The sequence below is a fragment of the Lentinus tigrinus genome, assembly GCF_003813185.1.
Source record: "Lentinus tigrinus ALCF2SS1-7 unplaced genomic scaffold L226scaffold_55, whole genome shotgun sequence".
NCBI classification, from domain to species: domain Eukaryota; kingdom Fungi; phylum Basidiomycota; class Agaricomycetes; order Polyporales; family Polyporaceae; genus Lentinus; species Lentinus tigrinus.
The window spans coordinates 77,848-98,591 of record NW_027137964.1 but is presented as its reverse complement, the minus strand read 5'-3'; the positions used below and the strand labels follow the sequence as shown (position 1 = coordinate 98,591).

Sequence of the window (20,744 nt, the reverse complement as noted above, 5' to 3'; positions counted from 1 at the left end):
AAAGGTGGAGCTCAGGCTGTGTTGACACGGTCGCTGGGCCCGATCTACTACCCAAGCGAACGCCACTGTGGAATGAAGGTGTTTGACCATCGAGCATCCGTCAAGAGAGGAGAGTAACAGTCAGGAACGGAGACCCTCGAAATACCAAAGACGACCACTCGCCTCGTCATAGCGGCGTTGAGACGCTCAAGGCCGTCATGTGGCTTGTTCGAGGTAGCTCAGGCTGGCGTTACCACAGGCCTCCGGCTGGTATATAAGGGCTCAGCTTTGGCACACATTTCTTCCCATCGAGCACTCACCAGTCGTTCTCGTACTCACTCAAACTCGCATTCGCACCAGCACTCATCCGCCTCGCTCAATCCACCATGTTCGCCAAACTCCTCACCATGGCCTCCATCGCAATCCTTGCTGTCGCCACCCCGACCCCCGGCGGCGGCGGCGGGTCGGTCTCCGGCTCTTGCAGCACCGGACCCATCCAGTGCTGCAACACCGTCCAGAAGGCCAGCGACCCCGCTGCGGCGGGCATCCTCGCCCTCCTCGGTATCGTCCTACAGAGCGTCGACGTTGCCGTCGGGCTCAGCTGCTCCCCGATCACCGTCATCGGCGTCGGCAACGGCGGAAGCTGGTGAGTGTTTCGTACCGTCGCAGTGGGGGAAAGGCCTCTGATCGTAGTACTGTGATATAGCAACGCGAATGCAGTCTGCTGCGAGGACAACTCGCACGGTAAGCCCTTTTCGTGACATTGGATGTCTTGAAGCACTCACCCATGCATCGTTGCAGGAGGAATCATCTCCATCGGATGTGTTCCCGTGACTCTCTGAGAGACGTGGAAGGCTCCCCGATCACCGGCTCCTGGTACGTTCATCACCCGAGTCACTGTCACTGTTTGAACACCGGTCTAACGCGGATATGGACATGTAGCTCTGCGACCGCCATCTGCTGTGAGATCAAGTCCTTTGGTAAGCTTGCAGACAGTCCATGTTGCGATGCACGCACTCACCTTCTTGATTGTCATCGCCGTAGGATCTCCATCGGATGCGTCCCCGTGTGTCTCAGAAGAGCTGTTGCTGAGGATGAAGGCCGCTATCACGAGAATCTGGCTCGTTGAAGATGATTGAATTTACTATACACGTTCAAGTTATGGCATATGTGTCGGAAATTCATGATTCTGCTGTTTGGTTTCCACGTCCGCGGCGGGCCATCGCGTTGATTCCGAGTCTAATGTAAGTACCATAGCATAGTACCCATATGCACCAGACAGCGTAGTCGAGTTGGTAAACAGTCGGATCAGGTACAAGCCCGCCGAGATTCTTGCATTCTGGGACAGACTCGGAAGCCAACGCAGCGCTAGTCGTGACGTATGAGTGATATATGATATGCGCCCGTCCAAATGGGAGTTCCTGAAACATAGAGTGATATCCTTACCTCTACGTTTTTTTCCTGATCCATTGGCCGTGGGCGGGAGACGTTACAGCTGGTCGGATGATGATGGTAGGAAGCAAGCCTGTGGGTCGCGCGGCAGCCACCGGCGCTACTGAAGTTGACCGTCACCACCATCACTACACTTCCTGTCGGGCCCGCCAGCGTCGACCATGATTCGAGACAGCACATCCATGCGTGAGTTATATGTCAAGCTTTAATTATGCTGATGAGCAAGATGACCATCGCGTACTCGCGGGTTTGAGCCAACTTCTGTTTCCACTAGACGTGCCCTTCGCCGACACCCTAGGGGTGGATTTCGGGATATATGTCATTGGTAGATCTGAATCTCTCTCTCTCGCTTAAAGCTGTGGCGAGTCGCTAAATTGGCCACATATGTCATAGGTCAAAGTGCTGACAATACACCTACAAGCGCCAATATAAAACCAGCGCTTTGCATTGGCCGTCCATTGTCCTCTGCACCTGCCAGGAGAACAAAGGAACACCGCTCATGGTCTCAGATACGTACTAAAGCGAGGCTCTAAAGTTAAAAGGCCAACGGGAAGACGGCGGTTACGACTCAGCGTCTTGCCCACCCATCATCATGGCATTCCTAACCACTCTGGCACCTGAACTCCTCCTCAAGATATTGGCCTGTCTGCTCAAGGACCCTCCTTCTCTTCTCAGATGCGCGCATGTATGCCGCGCCCTCCGTCCGTACGCCCTCGAAGTCTTCTTCCGAGACATCGAGCTCGTCGAAACCACCAAGTCCGTCGACCGGACCCGCGAGTTCGCCGAACTACTCGAGTCGAACCACACAATCGCATCGTGCATCCGTACCCTCCGCCTCGCAGTTGACCTGTCGCGTCGCCGAGATGGTCCAATTTCCCCGGTGATGCTGCACTTCAACGTGTTATTCGAGGACATGCGAATCAGCTACGGCCGCGAAACGTGGGCCGACCCTTCCGAGTACCCATATGTGCTCGGCAACATTCATCTACATCGTCTTTCGTATCTTCGTGATCTCGCTCTGGACGACGGCATGATGCTCAAGGACCCCGTACGAGAGGTGGTTGCGATGCTTCAAGTTCTTCCCCGGCTCGAGCGACTCCGCCTGCGAGGAGTTCTGGTTGCAAGCATGTCCCCGACTCCGAGGACTTTTCAAGGCTCGATTGCGGCGCTGCCAGTCGCGAAGGACAAACCTCATATGAGTCTGAAGACTCTGGAACTTGATTACGCTCCCAAGTTTCCATTGTACGAGCTCGTGCGGCAGCTACTGGAGGAGTTCGGTGACGGTTTGCGGCTGGAGTCGTTGGTCGCCCGTTGTCCTCAGTGGGAAAACTTGGTCGAACACCACGCCGGATGGATCCCGTTCATCTCGGCCATGAAGGCCTCTCTGCGTCACCTCGACATATCGACTGGGGAGCGCGATTATGGGATGCTGGCGGGGCGCGAAGGTTCCGACGGTGCGTGTATCTGTCTATATGCATTGTTCTCTACTGTCAGCTCACCCCGACTCGCGTTGACTATGCCGTTCACATTTGCAGACACATTGTCGTGTCACACGAGTTTATTCGACGTGCTCCGGGAATGCGAAGACCTCCGGACCCTTCGACTTGACTATATCCTCCCAACGATCATCTCACGCCGGTCTATTGACTTGCATCGCGCAGACTTCCTTCAGTCTCTTTGCGTTCTTCTTGAAAGTCGACCCGCGCTCTCGGACCACCTGGAGCAACTGACCCTGGACATGGTCGACTGGAATGAGATTATGGTCTCGGTAGATCGTACCCTGGCCGATCGGCTGTCTCGCGTGTTGACGGACGCCAAACACTATCCAGAGTTCAAAATGTTCCGATTGGAAGTTCTGGTCGAGGACGCCCTCTACAGCGACGAGGAGATGCCCACGTTGGAGGAGGAGAATATGGTGGTGTTCATGCGGTGGATCGATGTATTCGATGGCTTCCTGCCCTATTCTCAGCAAGATCATGGCAGAGTTAAGTTCAAGTTCACAGTGTTCTCTGCGCCGTCGTAATGAGCTCTAGGAGTACCTATGTAGTACTGATCTATCATACATCCGTTTTTCTTTATCTACACATGTGTACTGGGCTTGTATAGACGTTACACAGTAATACAAGGACATGAGGATATCCTAACGAGTGTGCCACGCGGTGCACCGGCGCTAGCTCGCCGATGTAGTTTTCCCTCTCCCCATCATGTCGTCCGACGTCGACGCTCGCAACCTCCAGCATGCTCGTTTGACTTTCCACACGCCTGTCTAACCCCACCCACCACCCCCTTCTCGCGCGCCCACGTTAGTAGGACGGTGTACTTTCGTGAGAAACAATTGAGAGGATCGCGCCCTCCTCGTCCTGCTTCCGCGCGGCACTGTCTCTCGTCCGCCCAGTGCACCGACGAAGCTTGATCTGCGGACAGCTATATGTGCTCCTCGCCAACGTGTTATGGGTGGGTCTCGGTATATGTCGCCGGGGAATTTAATCGTCACTCGCCTTCAACACCATCATAATGCAGGGTGAGTCACTTCTGTGGGATAGCTCGATGTACTGACGATACACAGACATCGGTTTTCAGAGGCTACAACTTGAAGTGCCCTGAACGGGCTTTGCATAGTAAACGCTCTGTATTGGTCGTCCATTGTCTTCGGCATGGGAACCAAGGAAGATCGCTTTTGGCAACAAAGACGCACGAGGTCTGCAAACTCAAAGGTACGGGAGGACGGCGGTTACCACGCACATCATCTTATCCGCCATCATCCACCGTCATCATGCCACTCCTAACGACACTCGCTCCCGAACTTCTCCTCAAGATATTGGACTGTCTGCTCACAGACCCACCTTCTCTTCTCAGATGCGCGCATGTATGCGGCGCCCTCCGTCCGTACGCTCTGGAAGTCTTCTTCCGAGACACCGAGCTCGTCGAAACTACCCATTCCGTCAACCGGACGCGCGAGTTTGCTCAACTACTCGAGTCGAATCATACCATCGCATCGTACATCCGTACCCTCCGCCTCGGAGTGGACTTGTCGGGTCACCGAGAGACTGACGACCGCGGCAGGTTGTGGAACCCTTTCGAGCACCCATATGTACTTGGGTCCTTCCCCCTTCCGCTTCTTTCGGAGCTTCGTGAGCTCGTGTTGAACGACGGCATGATGCTCTGGGATCCCGCTCGGGAGGTGGTTTCCGTGCTCAAGGCCGTTCCCCGGCTCGAGCGACTCACCCTGCAAGGAGTCCTGGTCGCAAGCATGCCGATGCCCCCGATGCACAGGAGCCCGACTGCGCTGTCGGTGGCGCAAAACAAACCTCCTCTCAGTCTGAAGACTCTGGATATCGAGCATGCTCCGAGCTTTCCGGTGTACGAGCTTGTGCGACGGCTGCTGGAGGAGTTCGGTGATGGTCTGCGATTGGAGACATTGGTGGCTCGTTGTGTTCGATGGCAAGACTTGTTCGAGCACCACGATGGATGGATCCCGTTCATTTCGGCCATGAAGACCTCCCTGCGCCACCTTGACATATCGACTGGGGAACGCAACCAATGTGATTGGATCATGACAGGGAGCGAATATGATTCCGATGGTGCGTCCATTGTTCGCTGCTGCTCATAGCTAGCGCTGACTGTACGCCGCTTCGCGCTTGTAGAAAGAATGTCGTTCCACACGTCTTTGTTCCACGCGGTCCGGGAATGCGAAGCCCTCCGGACCCTCCACCTCGACTACGTCCTCCCATCCTGGATCTCATCAGACAACAACTTCGAGAGCGCCTCCTTCCTCCGGTCCCTATGCGTTCTACTCGAGAATCGCCCCGCGTTCTCCAACCACCTGGAGCAATTGTCCCTGAACATGACCGACTGGCATGAAATTGCCGTCTCCGTCGATCGCGCCTCGGGCCATCGGCTGTCCCGCGTGTTGACGGATGCTACCCGCTACCCGAAGTTGACTATGTTCAGTCTCGAAGTACAGATTGATGGCACCCCAGGGGCCAGCGACGAGGAGGTATCGCCGTTGGAGGAGGACGAAGATTGTGAGGAAGTTACGACCCGGTGGATTGATGCGTTCGAGGGTTTTGTGAACTATGTTCAAGCCAATGACAGGCTGACGTTCGAATTCACAGCATACGCTCCTTAACGTGTTCTAGTACTCAAGTACTTAGACTTAGTACTGATTAACTAGGCAGTCGTTTGGTTTCGTCTGCTTACCGTTTCTCTGCGTGGGGCGCTTATATATATACTGTAGCAAGTAATCGGCCCGCCCGGGCCGCAAGGGACAATATCCCGAGAACTCGGACAGCGTCGGCGAGCACAACTTGAACTTGGGCTTGAACCTCAACAACCTCCACGGCATCACATGTGCGCTGGAATCTTCATTCCATCTATATTCTGTCAGAATTACATGAAAAACCCCCTCTACTGGCTGCCGGATGGATACTACCTCAGGCTTTTGGGAGAGGACTTCAACGATTGAACAACATCATGAGGCAATCGGGAGAAAAGTAACCGTTGGAAAAGAGCCATAGGCTGATGAAGTTCGTTTCCTTCTATGCATCTGATGAGCAGTGGTGAGTGGGTCATTGGACACTCATCTTCATCCGAACTCATCCCTCCGGGCCGCACATCAGCTCGTGACCCCCGCCGACCTCCATAAGTAACACCGCGAGGACAGCGCATGCGTCCTCAGTCCGGACTCTCGCGAGACGATATGCGTACTGTTTTTGGGGCGTTACTAGCTGCGGTCGCAGCCGTGCTCGTCAGCGCCGGAGAATTGCCAAGGGGGTCGTATTCGAAGACATGCACGCTCAAGCCACTTGGCGCCGGGAGGGACGACACGGACCAGGTAATGCGTCACCCTATTCTCCTATGAGGTCAATACTGTATTCAAGCCAACGTTAGATTGAAGCCGCGATTGCGAAGTGCGGTCACTATGGCATGACCGTCTTCGAACCAGGGCAGTACAACGTCACCAGGAAGATGACCTGGGACCTCGTTGGCTCTAGGGTTGATATGCACGGCTACCTCAGCGTAAGTCAGACGTGGCTACGTTCCATACGGTTGGCTAACAATCCACATCAGTTCGTCCCAGACATCGATTACTGGCTCAACGCGTCCAACACGTACCGCGTCGTGTTCATCCAGAACCAAGCCTCGTGGTTCGTCGTCACAGGCCACGACTTTGTCATCGACGCGCACAGTTCCGGTGGTATCAACGGGAACGGCCAGCCATGGTGGTCGCACTTCCACACCGTCACTCGGGAGGACGGCGATGGACGCCCGATTGCCTTCACGCTGAAGAACGTGACGCGTGCGCTCGTGAAGGACTTCCGGATCGAGTCGCAGCCATTTTGGTGCAACACTGTGGCGGACTCGAGTGAGGTCGTGTATGATGGCATGTACTGCAATGCGACGAACCAGGACCCACTGTACGCAGGGAAGAAGTATGTCTCTTTCACCTGTTTCATCCTCCTCGTGGCTCATATACGTCCGCCCAGCGCTGTGCCGAACACGGATGGTAAGCTGATCTATGATGCTCCGGATACGCTTGGATTGACTTCTCATAGGTATCAACACTTATCGTTCCGACAAGATATCGCTTTACAATTGGGATGTGGGTGTTTCCAACTCTTCGCGCACCGATAACATATCTGAACTGGACTCCCAGATCACATGCGGAGACGACTGCCTCGCCATCAAGGGCGTACGTCCTCCCCCTCGTTTCATGGACATATTGATAACTCATTGACGCACAGAACTCGACGAACATATTCGCGAAGCATATTACATGCCGTGGCGGGAACGGGATTGCCTTCGGATCGTTAGGCCAGTACGTTGATCTGGTGGGTATGGTTCATCTCGTGAATCGCATTCTTACTGACATGCACACCTATCTCCAGCCGGACATTGTTGATAATGTCGTCCTCGAGGACCTGAAGGTTCGCACTTGCACATTTCGCACCTTTCTATTCGTAACTGACACCGCGCGCAGATGATCCGCCTCGATCCGCAGGTCCAGCCGAACATGGCCAACGGGGTCTACTTCAAGACATGGACCGGTACCGTCAACAGCTCTCCTCCCACTGGCGGAGGCGGCGGCGGGGGACACGTCTCGAATGTCGTGACCAAAGGCGTGTCGCTCGATAATGTGACGGTCCCAGTGCACGTGTACCAGACGAACGGCGGGCACTCGGCAGATGCGCCGTCGACGCTGCAGTTCAGCAACTTGAGCTTCATCGATTGGACGGGGACGTCGCAGCGGAGCACATGTATGTCTATCTGTCCTTCGTGTTATCGGGCGTGGACTGACGTTATCTTTGACATCAACCTTAACTGAGGTAGTGGTTGACATCGAGTGCAGCTCCGGCGCACCTTGCCCATGGATGCGGTTCGAGAATTTCAACGTCGCCCCGCCCGTTGGAACGACTGCTACGGTCAAGTGCGTCAATGTCGTCAGCGAGTCTGGGCTTCCTGGTAGGTTCTCTCCTTGAGTCATTCAAGAGCGCGTGCATCATGCTGATGCTCACATAGGGTGTAGTACGATAACGACGGCTTGATGTACATATAGGTATTCAACAATGATTTGGCGGTTCCTCTCTGCGCACCCTGCATGTATATAGTCAAAGATCCTGCAGGTACGCAGTCTCACACCTCCTTCGCTGCTCTCGGCTAAATCCTCGACTTCAGGTATATTCCAAGCTTTCTGAAGTGCTGCTTCTCATGAGCTACCGGAGCCGACTGCATCCGCCCGACTAGTGAACGGTAACTTCTATGTCGTACTCGTCCGGACCGCCTACTAGAGCGCTTGGTCACTCGTGACCTCACTCCAGCAGTTAAGAAGGTCACGGCGACGCATGTCGCACCTCCAGCTCACGTCACCCTTGTAGCCAGGATGCTCGGAACGCTGTTCACTATATGTCTCATGATCGGACTAGGGAGTGTAGCCAGAGGTTCCACCACGAACGTATGTACTGTCGCGCCCTTGGGTCCCGGGAAGGACGATACGGATCAGGTATGCCCTGCTCTGAACCTGTTCCTTTCTGCTCTCGCTGACATTCTTTGCAGGTTGAAGCCGCGATCGCTAGATGCGGCCACTTCGGAACGACCGTCTTCGCGTCGGGAGAATACAACATCACTAGGTGAGCTCCACCTCTTGAGTGTGTTCCGAGATAGCTGACGACACAACTCAGGAAGATGACTTGGGATCTTGTATCGTCCACAGTCGAGCTCCATGGATACCTAAGTGTACGTCGCCTCGAGCCCGGCTCTCTTCACTCAGATCCTCACGCGCGTTTCTCCCGTCCAGTTCGTCCCCGACATCCAGTACTGGCTCGACCCGAACAACACGTACCGCGTCATCTTCATCCAAGACCAAGCCTCCTGGTTCGTCGTTACGGGCCACGACTTCACCATCGACGCGCACGGCACAGGCGGGATCAACGGGAACGGCCAGCCGTGGTGGTCGTACTTTGCCACTCGGACGCGCGAGGACGGGGATGGGCGCCCGGTGGCTTTCACGTTGAAGAACGTTACCAGGGGCGTGGTGCGGGATTTCAGGATCGAGAAGCAGCCGTTTTGGTGCAATGCGGTGGCAGACTCGAGCGAGGTGCTGTATGATAGGATGTATTGCAATGCGACGAACGAGGATCCGATGTATGCGGGGCAGAAGTGAGTCGTTCCTTCTTGCATTTGCATTTAAGCTCTGCGCGTTTTATAGAGGCCAGCACTGACAATGTCTCTGTCTACCGCTCTAGTGTTGTCCCGAACACCGATGGTATGTGCGGCCCTCATCTGGCGAGCCAGGTTGCACGTGCTGATGGGAAGCGCTCAGGAATTGACACGTATCGCTCGGACAAGATCACACTTTTACACTGGGATGTACGTCCACTATCTCTGCATGCGCTGCGATGTACTGAGCAATTAATTACCAGATAACCTGTGGAGACGACTGTCTCGCGATCAAAGGCGTACGTCCAACAAGCATTCTCGATCTGTTCTCTCATCATCTCTCGCCTTGTCTCGGACAGAACTCGACTAATATCCTCGCGAACGACATCACCTGTCGGGGTGGAAACGGAATTGCCTTCGGGTCGCTTGGCCAATACGTTCAATTCGTGAGCGGGACTCTTCGGCGACTGAAAGAGAGCTACTTGCTCATCATTGGCCCATAGAACGACATCGTTGATCATGTGCTCTTGGAGGACTTGAAGGTGAGCCCCCATCCTCTCGATCTGCTTGTTATCACGGTCGTGCTAACAAGTGCCAGCTGATTCGGCTTGATCCCCAAGTCCAACCCAACCTCGGCTCGGGCGTGTACTTCAAGAGCTGGACAGGCACCGTGAACGGGTCGCCTCCTACCGGCGGAGGGGGCGGGGGCGGCTATGTCGCGAATGTCGTCGCCAAGAACGTATCGCTCGACAACGTCACCCTCCCCATCCATGTCTATCAGACGAATGGCGGACATACGTACGTGGTCTCGCCCGCAGGCCTGGTGTCCCAAGGTTGACCTGATACATGTATCCCGCAGCGGTGATGCGCCTTCGAAGCTGCAGTTCAGCAATTTGACGTTCATCGACTGGACGGGGACCTCTCAACGTAACACTAGTATGTCCTTGTCGTGTCCTCTGTAAAGATTTTGGAGGTCTGATGCCCGCATGTGCTAGTCGTCGAGCTACAGTGCAGCTCGGCCGCGCCGTGCCCGAACATGCGCTTCGAAAACATTGACGTCACACCGCCCAAAGGCACGGCACCGAGCTACATATGCGTGAACGTCGTGAACGAGTTCGGTCTTCCAGGTGAGCTATGTCGCTATACTTCCACACTGTCAATGCTGAATGGCTAGATACAGCTTGCAATGCGACCGGGACGGCGTAGTAGTGCATGTTGTGCTACTCTAATACTAAAAGTACGTCTACTTTCTGCAGTTTATCCTGTCTCGCTCATACACTAGGCAGGCATGTAACGATCGTATCCGAACACGCTTGGTCTTTGTCGTATCTGTCATCAGTCTCAGTAGAGACCTGAAGAGCGTAACACGATGAGTGGCTGATGCCTCGAGATGCAATCCGTGGCAGGCTTGCAGGATGAGAGCACGAGGAGGTGCGTCTATGGCATTGCGAATTATGACCTAACACGCATGTTATGAACGTCGACGATCGTTGAAGAGCCATTGTAGCGTGCGTTATCCGACCGTCGTCGCTTCTAGACTGGAAAGTTCTCGTGGATCTCCTGTTTCCGAGAGCGGCTACTATGTCAATGGAAACACTTGATCGAACCGAACTAGCCAACTTCAATAGCATCATCATTTCAACACCGATACACACGCCTATACACGACATTCTGCATTCGCACTATAATTCCAGAGCTGCACCTTACTCCTGGTGCGTAACTTCGACGATATCTGAATCAGAGAGTGACTGGCGCGCAGCCAATCGAGATGAGGCCTCCTGTTTGACGGTGCAATTGAATCAGTATCAAAGCAACGACTTCGAAGGATCGAACTAGAATGAAGAGCGAGCCGCACCGAAGGAGTTGTTCTCGCAGCAGACAGCCTGCGCATCGCTGAAAGCTAGGGTGAGTGTCCGTCCCCCTGCTCTGCGTAGACAGAATGCTTACCAAGAACCACCAGAACCGACGCCGACGACGGTGACAGCGGAGCAGGTGAGGCCGACGAGGGCGTTCACGTCCTGCACGACGACACCGATGGACTTGAGGATGTTAGCGGCAGCGGGGTCGCTCGCCTTCGTGACGGTGTCGCAGCACTGGATGGGCCCGGTGCTGCAGGTCGCGTCGGGTGCGGGCGCAGGGGTGGCGACGGCAAGGATTGCGAGCGAGGCGATGGTGAAGAGCTTGGAGAACATGATGAGGAATGTGCGGAGGCTGGTACGCGAACGACTGGTGAGTGCTGCTCGAGTGAGGATCTGTGTCATTTACTGAGCCCTTATATACGTACGCAGGCGACCTCGGTGCTTTTGTTCACTGGGAGGCTCCCGACTGGACATAGCCTGGTATGTCATCATGCGATACTGGCAAACACCTGCAATGTGAGTACTTGTTGGAAGCCACCCTCGACAGCCGAGTATGATACCGAATCTCACTCCACTCCTGTTCTAGGGTATCACGGGTAAAAACCACCGGCTTCGAAGACATACACCATCGACTCGTATGCATGGCCGCGCGACGACTCTCCTGGGTCATTACTTCGGTTCCTGACATGACGTGTTGTGTCTCACAGCCCCAATTCAGCATTTCCAGGCTCCGACATATTAATCACTGTCGCTCCACCCTTCTACGTCCTCTCTGGTACCCTCGTCCGCGGCATCCTTGTATGGCGGCCGTCGACAACACGGACCCTGTGATCTCTTGAACTTCCCGAGACCATTGTTCGACGACACCGAGCGTAGGCTAGAAGACTGCGGAGAACAGTATCGACAACGCGTGAAAGTGGAGACAGTCATGCTTGTGCATGTGGTCTGCCGCTCTAGGGCCGCAGATTCCTCCGCAAGTCGACGTCAGGTCTGTCCGGGGTCTCGTCATCATTGTGTACCGCTCTGATTGCTCCCTCCACAGCGAACATGCGTAAATGCATCTTGATCATGATGTGGCCTACCACTATTGTCGACAAGGTGGGTTCGTCTTCTTCAGGTCTCGTAGGGGTGAGACCCTGAGCCTGAGGCATGGTCCGATATTCCTCCAAGACATCGGCTATCCGAGTGGCCTTCATTTCCCAAGCTTGGGGACGCCCGAAGCTTGTAGAGACCGATCACACTGAGCCGAAGGGAGGTGGTTCCTTCACGAAGCTCAGCGTCCATACCGACTGTAGGCGGAGCCGATGTCTTCTCACATGCCGAAGGCAAGTCTATCGCATCCGCATCCCGTGATACATACTCAGACTCAACTCCGTAGAACTCTGCAACGAAGCTTCACGGACGGCTCGCAAGAATAGTGGCACCATATCATCATTCAAACACCGATACAACACTATACGTCACACTTCATACATTCGCATTCGCTACCACATCCGAACTGCACCCCCCTTTAGGTGTGTGCGTACACAGAAGATTCCTCGTCGATCAGAGAGTGATGGGCGCGCAGCCGATGGAGATGAGGCTCCCTGTGAGTTCGAGGACATTAGTTCTTCGAATGACATCCAAGATGCGGTGCCAGGCCAGGATGAAGACAAGCGCATACCGAAAGAGTTGTTCTCGCAGCAGACGGTCTGCGCATCGCTATAGTACCAAAGGTCAGTGACCATCCTTCTCCCTGTGCTGAACTTGGTATCACTTACCAGGAGTCGCCAGTGCCGACGCCGATGACGGTGACAGGGGAGCAGGTGAGGCCCACGAGGGCGTTGACGTCCTGCACGACGACGCCGATGGACGCAAGGATAGCCGCAGCAGAGGGGTCGCTCGCCTTCTGGACCGACTCGCAGCACTGGATGGGTCCGGTGCTGCACGTCTGGGCGAGCGTGGTGGTGGCGACGGCAAGGATTGCGACGACGGAGAAGGTAGAGAGCTTGGCGAACATGATGACGAGTTTGCTGAGGCTGAATACGCGAACGACTGGTGAGTGCGGTTCGAGTGAGGAGCTTCGAGGGCAGTCTCTCATAGATTATATAGGCAGCCGAGCTCAGCGTCGTTGTCCATTAGCATACCAAAACCATAGCCCCGGCTCAGTGACGACACCTCGTATGTTTTGTCAGGCGACACTCGTCCATCGGGTTCAGCCAGCGAGTGCTGAATCAAGAACTCATTCTGGAGGACAGTGCACGATCTCACTCCACACCTCGTTCTAGGGTAGTATCGTCGCCAAAGCCACCGACAGAGGAGCCTCACCCGTTCTGTTTATACCGCTTCGTGCATTCATGTGCCCAAGGCATTCGGGCGCTGCAGCCCGATAACGGACGCAGGTGCGCAGTGTGCATTTAATCTCGGGTTCGCAGTTCTGACATGACATCCACGACCTCCCACGATACCTATTCAGTATGTTCTGACTCCGGCTTCTTTTCACCATTGCCGATGGCCGTACCCTTGCGTCCTCCGACGGATCCGCGGCTTCAACACATTATCGCTGTCAGTATCTTACTCCTTCAACACTTTCCTTCAGCCACTCGCCGTGCGAGTGGCTGTTAGCAGGAGAAGACTGCGGACACCGTCAAGGCGCGTGAATGTGGAAAATCCAGGACGGGAAGCTTGGGCCGCCGCTCTACGACCACGAAGACATACGTCATGTCGAGCACGAGGTCTACCACTGAAACGTAACTTCTAGCTGGCTTTCCCCGCGCATCTAATTCAGGCTGTAGACTGTCCGAGAGGCACGTGGCATACGAGTTGACGATGTTCTCTCGTCCAGGGACATACCTCTGAGCGTCTCCGCCTGGCCAACATCCGTAGGCAGAGGGGAAAGGGATATTTCACGATGCTGTATCAGAAAATAGCCACATAGCGTCGGCAACGGGCGCAGCCGAAGGCCCTGTAGATGCCAACTTCTTTGCTAGAACAACCGACATAGGCCACAGTGGAGCCAGGATGTCGGTCCCGACTACGCACACCTATAGTTACTATCGTGACACTGAGCATTCTGACGTGGTGCGGCTGGCTTGTCTTGCGAGATTCGGAGGACTCCCGGAGCGGCTCGCGCGAAGATCACGATCTAACTAGATAGTTCGATCACTCTACTCACGTACCTCTATCCGATTCGCTGTTTATTCACTTCCAGTTCGAATTATGACTGTGAAGGGCGAAGGCAGCTCGACCATGTCTGAACATGAAACGAGAGTCCCGGGAAGTTAAGAGATGGATGTCTAGGATAGTTGATGTGACTTCATAATTCGTGGATTAGGGCGTCGCTGCGGTTCGTACACACGGAGGGGCAAACCCGCTTGGCGAACGACGATCCAGCTTAGCAGGGAGTCGTCGGACGCTACCTAACACTTGCTTGGTCTCAGACTGATATGAGAGACGAGACGATGAAGTCAATCACCACGCATAGTATCGCTCACGTATACTAGTCCTCGTATGCCTCTCCAGTCAGGCCTTTCAACTCTACAAAGACATCCTATCAGCAAGGTCAAACATGGCCCAAGATCGTACGGATAGACCAAGGACACACTTTGTTGAATCGACACTCGATGGTTCCACGTTCCACGAATCGGGGGAGCAGCGCTCGCGCCTCCCGTACCAGCCTCTCTACGTCCGCCTTCCCCGTCTTGTTGCGCTTAAACATTATGATCCTCAGGCGACGAATACCATCGAGAGGCTTGTGCGACAGCAACTCGTCGAGAGCCTCATTTGCGAAGATGCCAAGCACCGGGCCTATCGCGTCCCGGCTGATAACAGAAAAGTCCAGCAGCAGCTCCTCCAGTCGCGTAGAATGAACTTTGGAGAGTACGGATGCCAACCAGTCATAGTGAGGGTCTATGATCTGAATCTGCATGCTGCGCAATTCGAGGAGGTTACTGATCGCTGCAGATGAAATCCCATGAGTTTCGTTGGAGTGGCAGGAAAGATGCTATGGAGCTCACCTGCGTAGAAGTCTGGCTCCGTTACATACCACATCAACACGACTGACAATTTCTGAATCGCCGGGCCCAGTAGTGGGAGGAGGTCATGGACTCGATGGGCCTCCCTCATCTGGGACTGATCAGCGCAACAGAATACCACAGATCCAGGCATATACATACATCTACGTTCGTCAACATCTGGCAATGACCAGGGAACTCCGCCGGATCTACTGACGTGTCGCCCTCGGGCCATGCGGTTTTGAAGATATTCAACTCTTCAAGGAGTGGGAATGACCAAATGATTTTGATTAGGTCCACGGCGGCATTGAAGAAGAATCCTTCCAGCCAGAGCGAACGCAGCTGCCTACACTCACGCCACTTGTTCATGAAGTTGATCTGGACTTCACAAGCCCCCGAAGACGATGTGCCGCACGTGAATCGCAACGTGTGGAGGTTCGTGAGGCCTGCAATGAGGTGCGCTGGGAACGGCACGTCTTCCACTGGCGTAAGCTGGCTCTTCCAGTCCGCATGCTTGAACCAGAACTCGAGACGCTTGACGAATGGGCAGAGATCTGGAGACTCCTCGAGCGTCCGCGCAAAGAGCCTGGTCGACTCAAGCCTGTCGAGCTCGACGTGCTTGTACAGCTGGCGCTGTGCCCGCGGGAGCCAACTCTGGCATGTCAGCGCGCAGGTGCGGAGGTCGGCGTAGTGCTTTGAGGGACCTGAGTGACGATCCGCGGCGAGGCAGTCGATCGTGCGATCCCAGAGCTCTTGTGGAAGAAGTGACATGCGGGGGGACCCAGCTGAGGTGCTCGCGGTGAGTGTGCTAGCTGAAGCTGAAGAAGTTACACACACGAATCGATGCCACTCACAAAGTTACGCAAACCCGTCCGGGCCGCACAGTGCACACAGCATTTCTGATGATGATGCACGTGGTCGGGCCCAGACTTCGTAAGGGCTGACCGTAGCCAAACTCACCGACATAGAACGCTCACGACACCTGACTGAGGTGTAATAACCAACACCTCTTGCACAGTACCATGATAATGGGCAGAGTGGTATGCAGAACGAGGAGCGAAGGGTAAGATCGCTATCGGGGGGCCGATAGCCTGTGATCCTAACACGTACAAATAACCGCCCCCGCTGGCATCCTCCCTAGCCACCATCGTCACCGACCTTAAGATGCCGATTCCTCGTTGTTTTTGCACCGAACTAACCAGCGCAGTATTTCCCCGCGTCTGAATTCTTCGATGGCAACATTTCCGATTGCCCAGCCCGGGCTGGATTTCGATGTCAGCCGCATCCGCGACTATATACACAGAGCCGACTGATATCGTAACTTTGCCTCCATCCACCATCTTGCTTTCTCTTCTTGCTTGCAGGTCAAGCCCAGCTTTCTGTTACTCGAACCCTGCACTTCTTTGCTATCTCAAGTTTTATTTACGCCATGGAGCGTTCCGCGACGATTCGCTCCCCTAAGCGGCCTGCTCCGGTCCCACCAATGAGCGACAAATCCCAAGCACGCATGGTCAGACAAAAGATCCTGGAGCACGAGCAGCAGATGGAGGACTTGGAGGCGTCCAAGGTCACCGCGGTGCGCTCTCAACCCAGTCCTTCATATTTTGAGCTGACATGTTAGCGGCGCGGGCAGGAGGACCTTCAGGTTCTCCAGCAGTCCTTCGCGGGTGTCAAGGCCGAGTTCATGGATTTGGATGGCCAGTCGTGGGACTCTCCGGCCGCGCGGGAGATGCTGGTCGACTGGGTAAGTCGTACTCTTTGCGGAGAGCCCTGGTTTGGCAAAGAGCACAAGCTAATGGCATCCGTCACACTACCAGCACGCAAAACAGGCGACACGCGAACACTCCGTCGAAATGAGTCCCAGCGGCTTGCGCATGCGTCACCAGCAGCCGCGCCGCTCACTTGCAGCCGTCATATCCTCCGCCACGTCTGTCGAGCCCATGCTGACTACAGAGGACGAGAATGCCTTTGTGGACGAGACCGTCAGAGGTCGACCTACCAAGGCACCTGCGCCTCGCATTGATTCGACTGCGAAAGTAGATCGTGCTCGTCGCTCAGGAGTCCCTATGCGAAGGAGGGGTACGATGGTCTCAGCAGCAGTGGACGATGACGACGACGAGGATTTCGACATCAGCACACTGGTGGCACCACCCGGTTTGGCCACGCCCACATACATTACTGCAGGTCCTCAATGCCCACTGGACCCGTCTTCGAAGAAACGTACCTACAAGGCTCTTGCGAAGGTAGCCACATCTGGCGATTCTCGGCCGGCTTCAACCTCCAAACCTGCTGTGTTTACATTTGCTGGTCGGTCTTCCTGTCGCACCGTTTCCGTCCCCGCCTCTCCTACGCGCAACCGAACAACCGGCAGACTTGGCAGGGGCACAATCGTCCTCTCGAACTCGCCGAAGCTCAACCAGAGCGCGAGCTTTTCTGACGCTGGATACAGTCGCGGCGGACCCGTGCCCATGCGGCGTACGAGCTGCTCGCTGATCGTCACTTCCGGCAACGTCAAGACCGTCCCGGGCGAATTCTTCCCTGGAATTCATGTCGACGCTACGCCTCCGCGTGCGACCGGGCCCAGGTCCAGCATGTCGCACGAACAGACTGTGACGCTAGCTTCTTCGCGTCTCGTCCCGGCTCCCTGGCGTCCTCGTGAGAGGCAGATCCTGTCTCGCGATGGTTCAAGGGCTCCTGTGACGCGCGTAGGCGGGCTCTTCATGGGCAAGGCTGACGACGACGACGATGAGGAGGAGGACAACGAGGACGATGGTGTCCCGCTGGCCCGCACTGTGTCTTGCCTTGGCCGGAGTCCGTCGGGCGAGTACTAGGTCTATACTGTCTGCTGTGAATTTTCTTTGGGGATCTGTTGTTCTGCATAACGCTGGCCGCTACTATTTAGATGTTTCTTGAGTTGTGACTTTCGATAGAGCTTTCTTGTGAACTGTCGATGTAGTTGAGCTTTTTGGCAGGAACTAGTTCGGGGAGAGAGAAAGCTTTGCAAGCAGAATTAATTTGCCTCCCTAGGTAGGATGATCGGCAGTCTTGTTCAGGAATACACTGCAAGAGAAACTAGATGATGTGAGACAGTCAAGCTGAGCCCATATCCAATCGGAGCTGCTGTGTTGATATTATGTTTCAAGCACCGAAAAGAATTTTTTAGTTCGATCTTTGGGTATATTTGTACTCCGATTTACACCTGCAGTGACTTGACTAAGTGCTTACTGTCGGACCACCGTGTTCCTCCTGGACTGGAACAGCAACCTTCCTCATACCGCGTCCGCGATCCATCCCCGGCGCCCTCAATGTTTGTTTCAAGTGTTTGTCAATGTAGCATGATCGACAGATAGCCGCGAGGCTGCAGACGGCCGCAGACGGCCGCAGAGTTGTCTCGCTATCAGAAAGCTTCTCCGAAAGTACACTCTCGTAAGTCTTGACATTCGGCGCTGTTTGAGACGTTGTCAGTCTGACTCCCACCACCATCCTTGTGCACTCAGAGTCAGAGTCGCTCGTAGCCCTTCACGGTCCCGAGAACTCGAGATACCGGAACTCGCTGATCAGGCACCATTGCCCGCGCCACTCCCAGCGTCCCCGTTATACCCCGGTCCGCGACGATATCCACTCGCAATATAAATGCAGTGCGTACACCTTTGGCAGGAAGCCTCCTCACAGACTCGGAGACGAAGACCACTTACAGACTTGTACTCTCAGCTTCAAGTTGAACTCAATGTCCTCCGGAGACTTGCATGCCGACGCCGGGACCAGGACCGGGAGTGGGAGTGAACTTGGTTCCCAGAAGGACAGTCCTACGTTCCCCTCACCATTCGAATTCCACGTCCGCGACCCCATCACTCTCGTTGAACTTCGTATGCGCAAGTTGTCTGGGATGGTCCGCCAGAAGCCGCGCTGGTGGGAGAAGGTGCACGACAATGCACTTGTTGCGAAGTGGCGCGCAGAGATGGTCGAGTACGATCGTGTCGCACGAGAGAATGCGTGGGAGATAGAAACCGATTGGGGGAGCGATGAGGATGAGGAGGATGAGGGCGAGGACGAGGACGACGAGGACGACAAAGAGGACCAGGACAACGAGGACGACGAAGAGGACAAGGACAAGGACGACAAGGACGACGAGGAGTATGACCGCTACGGGCCGAAGAGCCGCCGCAACGCTCTGACAGACGCACAGCTCGACTACATCTTTGCCGAATTGAAGTACGTTGCCGGTCAGAGGGATGAGAGAACTGGGATTTATGTGAGAGCTTCGCCATAGTCGCCGTTGCCTCGCATGCTGACTTGCAGCCTTCTCAGGCCACCACCATCCCCGGAGTGTATCAGTCCGCCTCACTCGTCCCTGCTGAGCTCAAGCGGGCTCTGGTCGAGGGTGTTGCGCTCCTTGAGGACGTGCCCGAGGATGAGAAAGATTGGCATCCGGGCTCCAAGCGCCAAGTACTTGACCTCCTTCATCCCTCTCTCTACTGCTTGCGGCCTGGTACGACGCTCATCCTGAAAGCCGACTCGGAAGCAGGCCGAGTGCCTGGGAGTGATCCACTCACCTCATACCCACTGGCGGACTACCTGAAGGACCGCGACGACTTCTCAGACGTCGAAAATCTTGGCCGAACCATATCGAGGGACTTCCAGTGGCTCCCGACCGTCTTCGATGTCTCCGAGACGGGTGAGGTGGCGCGGAAGAGCTACATCAACAATCTCCACCCGATCAAGCACGCGTCCCTGTACACCGCAATCACCTCCATCCTCGAGCGGTTTGTCCCCATGTTCGAGAAGGTGCTCTCTGATGCTGCGAGTCCTTCGCCGAAACGAGTCATCGATGTAGACGTATTGGGATGGTACTCTCACCTTGGGCCGGAACCGGACTACGACGACGACGATTACCAAGAATGGAAGTCGAGGCGTTGGCCGCTCATTCCGGATCCTCCCACCTTCGCGCCGCCGACCGAGGAGGGTCGTATCAACGTCAGCCTGAAGGGATGCAGCATCCGCGTCATCATCAAGCTCGCGAATATCATCCTGACCCCTGAGAAACCTACGTACCCCGGGGGCTCGTGGCACATCGAGGGCATGGAGAACGAGAGGATCGTCGCAACGGGGATCTACTACTACGCCTCGGAGAACATCACTGAGTCGCGGCTCGCGTTCCGCATGCAGATCGGCACCGACCCGGAGTGCATAGATATGGAGTATCAACACGACGACAACAAGGGCTGGCGCACCGCATTTGGGTTGTCGAACGAAGACTCGCTGAACCAGGAGCTGGGGCACATCCTCGCGGAGGAAGACACGTGCGTCGCGTTCCCGAACATCCACCAGCACCGCGTCGAGCCCTTCGAACTTGCGGACCGCACGCGCCCGGGCCACCGGAAGATCCTCGCGTTCTTCCTGACGGATCCGTATCACGCCGTGCAATCGACGACGATGGTGCCCCCGCAGCAGCGCGAATGGTATCTGGACGAAATGGAGCGCATCGCGGCGCTGCGCAGGCTCCCCAAGGAGTTGTTCGACATGATCGCGGAGTATGCACTCGAGGGGACCATCACGCGCGCAGAAGCACAGGCGGACAGGGAGAGACTGATGAAGGAACGGAAGAATTTTGTCGTGCAACACAACGAGGACGTCTTCGAGCTCGGCTTCAGTCTGTGCGAGCATTAATTACGATCCATATGCCACCGACTTTGCTTCACAATAACCTTGTCGGCGTACTTGCGTGTGTTCAGTATAAGTCGGACCTCATCCGACGCATGCGTCGTGCATCAACTGATTTCTTGTGACGGAGGTCGTACGCGGCAAC

The 20,744-nt window shown here is 55.3% G+C and overlaps 10 protein-coding genes across 10 annotated transcripts; 7 read left to right on the top strand and 3 right to left on the bottom strand.

Moving 5' to 3' along the window:
- Window positions 1–299: 299 nt before the first annotated feature.
- L226DRAFT_540352 (fungal hydrophobin) lies at window positions 300–1,146 on the top strand. The gene is made up of 5 exons (XM_067681848.1): window positions 300–625; window positions 686–723; window positions 781–855; window positions 922–959; window positions 1,024–1,146. Exons 1-3 carry the CDS (start codon window positions 366–368, stop codon window positions 819–821), a joined length of 339 nt encoding a protein of 112 aa, XP_067529392.1. The 5' UTR covers window positions 300–365; the 3' UTR covers window positions 822–855; window positions 922–959; window positions 1,024–1,146.
- Window positions 1,147–2,022: 876 nt separating this feature from the next.
- On the top strand, window positions 2,023–3,528 carry L226DRAFT_617280 (uncharacterized protein; the record flags this gene model as incomplete). Its single annotated transcript, XM_067687011.1, has 2 exons — window positions 2,023–2,885; window positions 2,967–3,528. Coding segments are annotated over 2 exons (1,351 nt in total), but the record flags the coding sequence as incomplete, so codon positions are not given.
- Window positions 3,529–4,043: 515 nt separating this feature from the next.
- Window positions 4,044–5,723, top strand: L226DRAFT_540349 (uncharacterized protein). The gene is made up of 2 exons (XM_067681847.1): window positions 4,044–5,012; window positions 5,076–5,723. Exons 1-2 carry the CDS (start codon window positions 4,205–4,207, stop codon window positions 5,558–5,560), a joined length of 1,293 nt encoding a protein of 430 aa, XP_067529390.1. The 5' UTR covers window positions 4,044–4,204; the 3' UTR covers window positions 5,561–5,723.
- Window positions 5,724–5,863: 140 nt separating this feature from the next.
- On the top strand, window positions 5,864–8,010 carry L226DRAFT_516669 (pectin lyase-like protein). The gene is made up of 12 exons (XM_067678482.1): window positions 5,864–5,990; window positions 6,051–6,265; window positions 6,322–6,450; window positions 6,502–6,863; window positions 6,918–6,937; window positions 6,987–7,033; window positions 7,088–7,123; window positions 7,176–7,262; window positions 7,320–7,358; window positions 7,412–7,688; window positions 7,762–7,893; window positions 7,951–8,010. Exons 2-12 carry the CDS (start codon window positions 6,098–6,100, stop codon window positions 7,974–7,976), a joined length of 1,323 nt encoding a protein of 440 aa, XP_067529389.1. The 5' UTR covers window positions 5,864–5,990; window positions 6,051–6,097; the 3' UTR covers window positions 7,977–8,010.
- A 326-nt stretch (window positions 8,011–8,336) lies between these two features.
- L226DRAFT_540347 (pectin lyase-like protein) lies at window positions 8,337–10,401 on the top strand. The gene is made up of 14 exons (XM_067681846.1): window positions 8,337–8,431; window positions 8,485–8,558; window positions 8,610–8,664; window positions 8,726–9,087; window positions 9,174–9,193; window positions 9,251–9,297; window positions 9,351–9,386; window positions 9,447–9,533; window positions 9,591–9,629; window positions 9,686–9,885; window positions 9,947–10,023; window positions 10,083–10,214; window positions 10,268–10,324; window positions 10,374–10,401. The coding sequence occupies exons 1-13, from the start codon at window positions 8,342–8,344 to the stop codon at window positions 10,291–10,293; spliced, it is 1,245 nt and encodes a 414-aa protein (XP_067529388.1). The 5' UTR covers window positions 8,337–8,341; the 3' UTR covers window positions 10,294–10,324; window positions 10,374–10,401.
- A 299-nt stretch (window positions 10,402–10,700) lies between these two features.
- L226DRAFT_555390 (hydrophobin) lies at window positions 10,701–11,320 on the bottom strand. The gene is made up of 3 exons (XM_067683056.1): window positions 11,035–11,320; window positions 10,943–10,980; window positions 10,701–10,865 (listed from the first exon to the last, which is right to left on the bottom strand). The coding sequence occupies exons 1-3, from the start codon at window positions 11,277–11,279 to the stop codon at window positions 10,825–10,827; spliced, it is 324 nt and encodes a 107-aa protein (XP_067529387.1). The 5' UTR covers window positions 11,280–11,320; the 3' UTR covers window positions 10,701–10,824.
- A 1,171-nt stretch (window positions 11,321–12,491) lies between these two features.
- On the bottom strand, window positions 12,492–12,945 carry L226DRAFT_526998 (fungal hydrophobin; the record flags this gene model as incomplete). The annotated part of the gene is made up of 3 exons (XM_067679087.1): window positions 12,492–12,532; window positions 12,610–12,647; window positions 12,707–12,945. The coding sequence occupies 3 exons, from the start codon at window positions 12,943–12,945 to the stop codon at window positions 12,492–12,494; spliced, it is 318 nt and encodes a 105-aa protein (XP_067529386.1).
- A 1,452-nt stretch (window positions 12,946–14,397) lies between these two features.
- Window positions 14,398–15,769, bottom strand: L226DRAFT_617275 (uncharacterized protein). The gene is made up of 4 exons (XM_067687010.1): window positions 15,101–15,769; window positions 14,942–15,050; window positions 14,530–14,882; window positions 14,398–14,475 (listed from the first exon to the last, which is right to left on the bottom strand). The coding sequence occupies exons 1-4, from the start codon at window positions 15,707–15,709 to the stop codon at window positions 14,425–14,427; spliced, it is 1,122 nt and encodes a 373-aa protein (XP_067529385.1). The 5' UTR covers window positions 15,710–15,769; the 3' UTR covers window positions 14,398–14,424.
- Window positions 15,770–16,153: 384 nt separating this feature from the next.
- L226DRAFT_617274 (uncharacterized protein) lies at window positions 16,154–17,955 on the top strand. The gene is made up of 3 exons (XM_067687009.1): window positions 16,154–16,514; window positions 16,572–16,682; window positions 16,756–17,955. The coding sequence occupies exons 1-3, from the start codon at window positions 16,368–16,370 to the stop codon at window positions 17,767–17,769; spliced, it is 1,272 nt and encodes a 423-aa protein (XP_067529384.1). The 5' UTR covers window positions 16,154–16,367; the 3' UTR covers window positions 17,770–17,955.
- A 710-nt stretch (window positions 17,956–18,665) lies between these two features.
- On the top strand, window positions 18,666–20,605 carry L226DRAFT_472741 (uncharacterized protein; the record flags this gene model as incomplete). Its single annotated transcript, XM_067676484.1, has 2 exons — window positions 18,666–19,190; window positions 19,247–20,605. The coding sequence occupies 2 exons, from the start codon at window positions 18,666–18,668 to the stop codon at window positions 20,603–20,605; spliced, it is 1,884 nt and encodes a 627-aa protein (XP_067529383.1).
- Window positions 20,606–20,744: the final 139 nt, after the last annotated feature.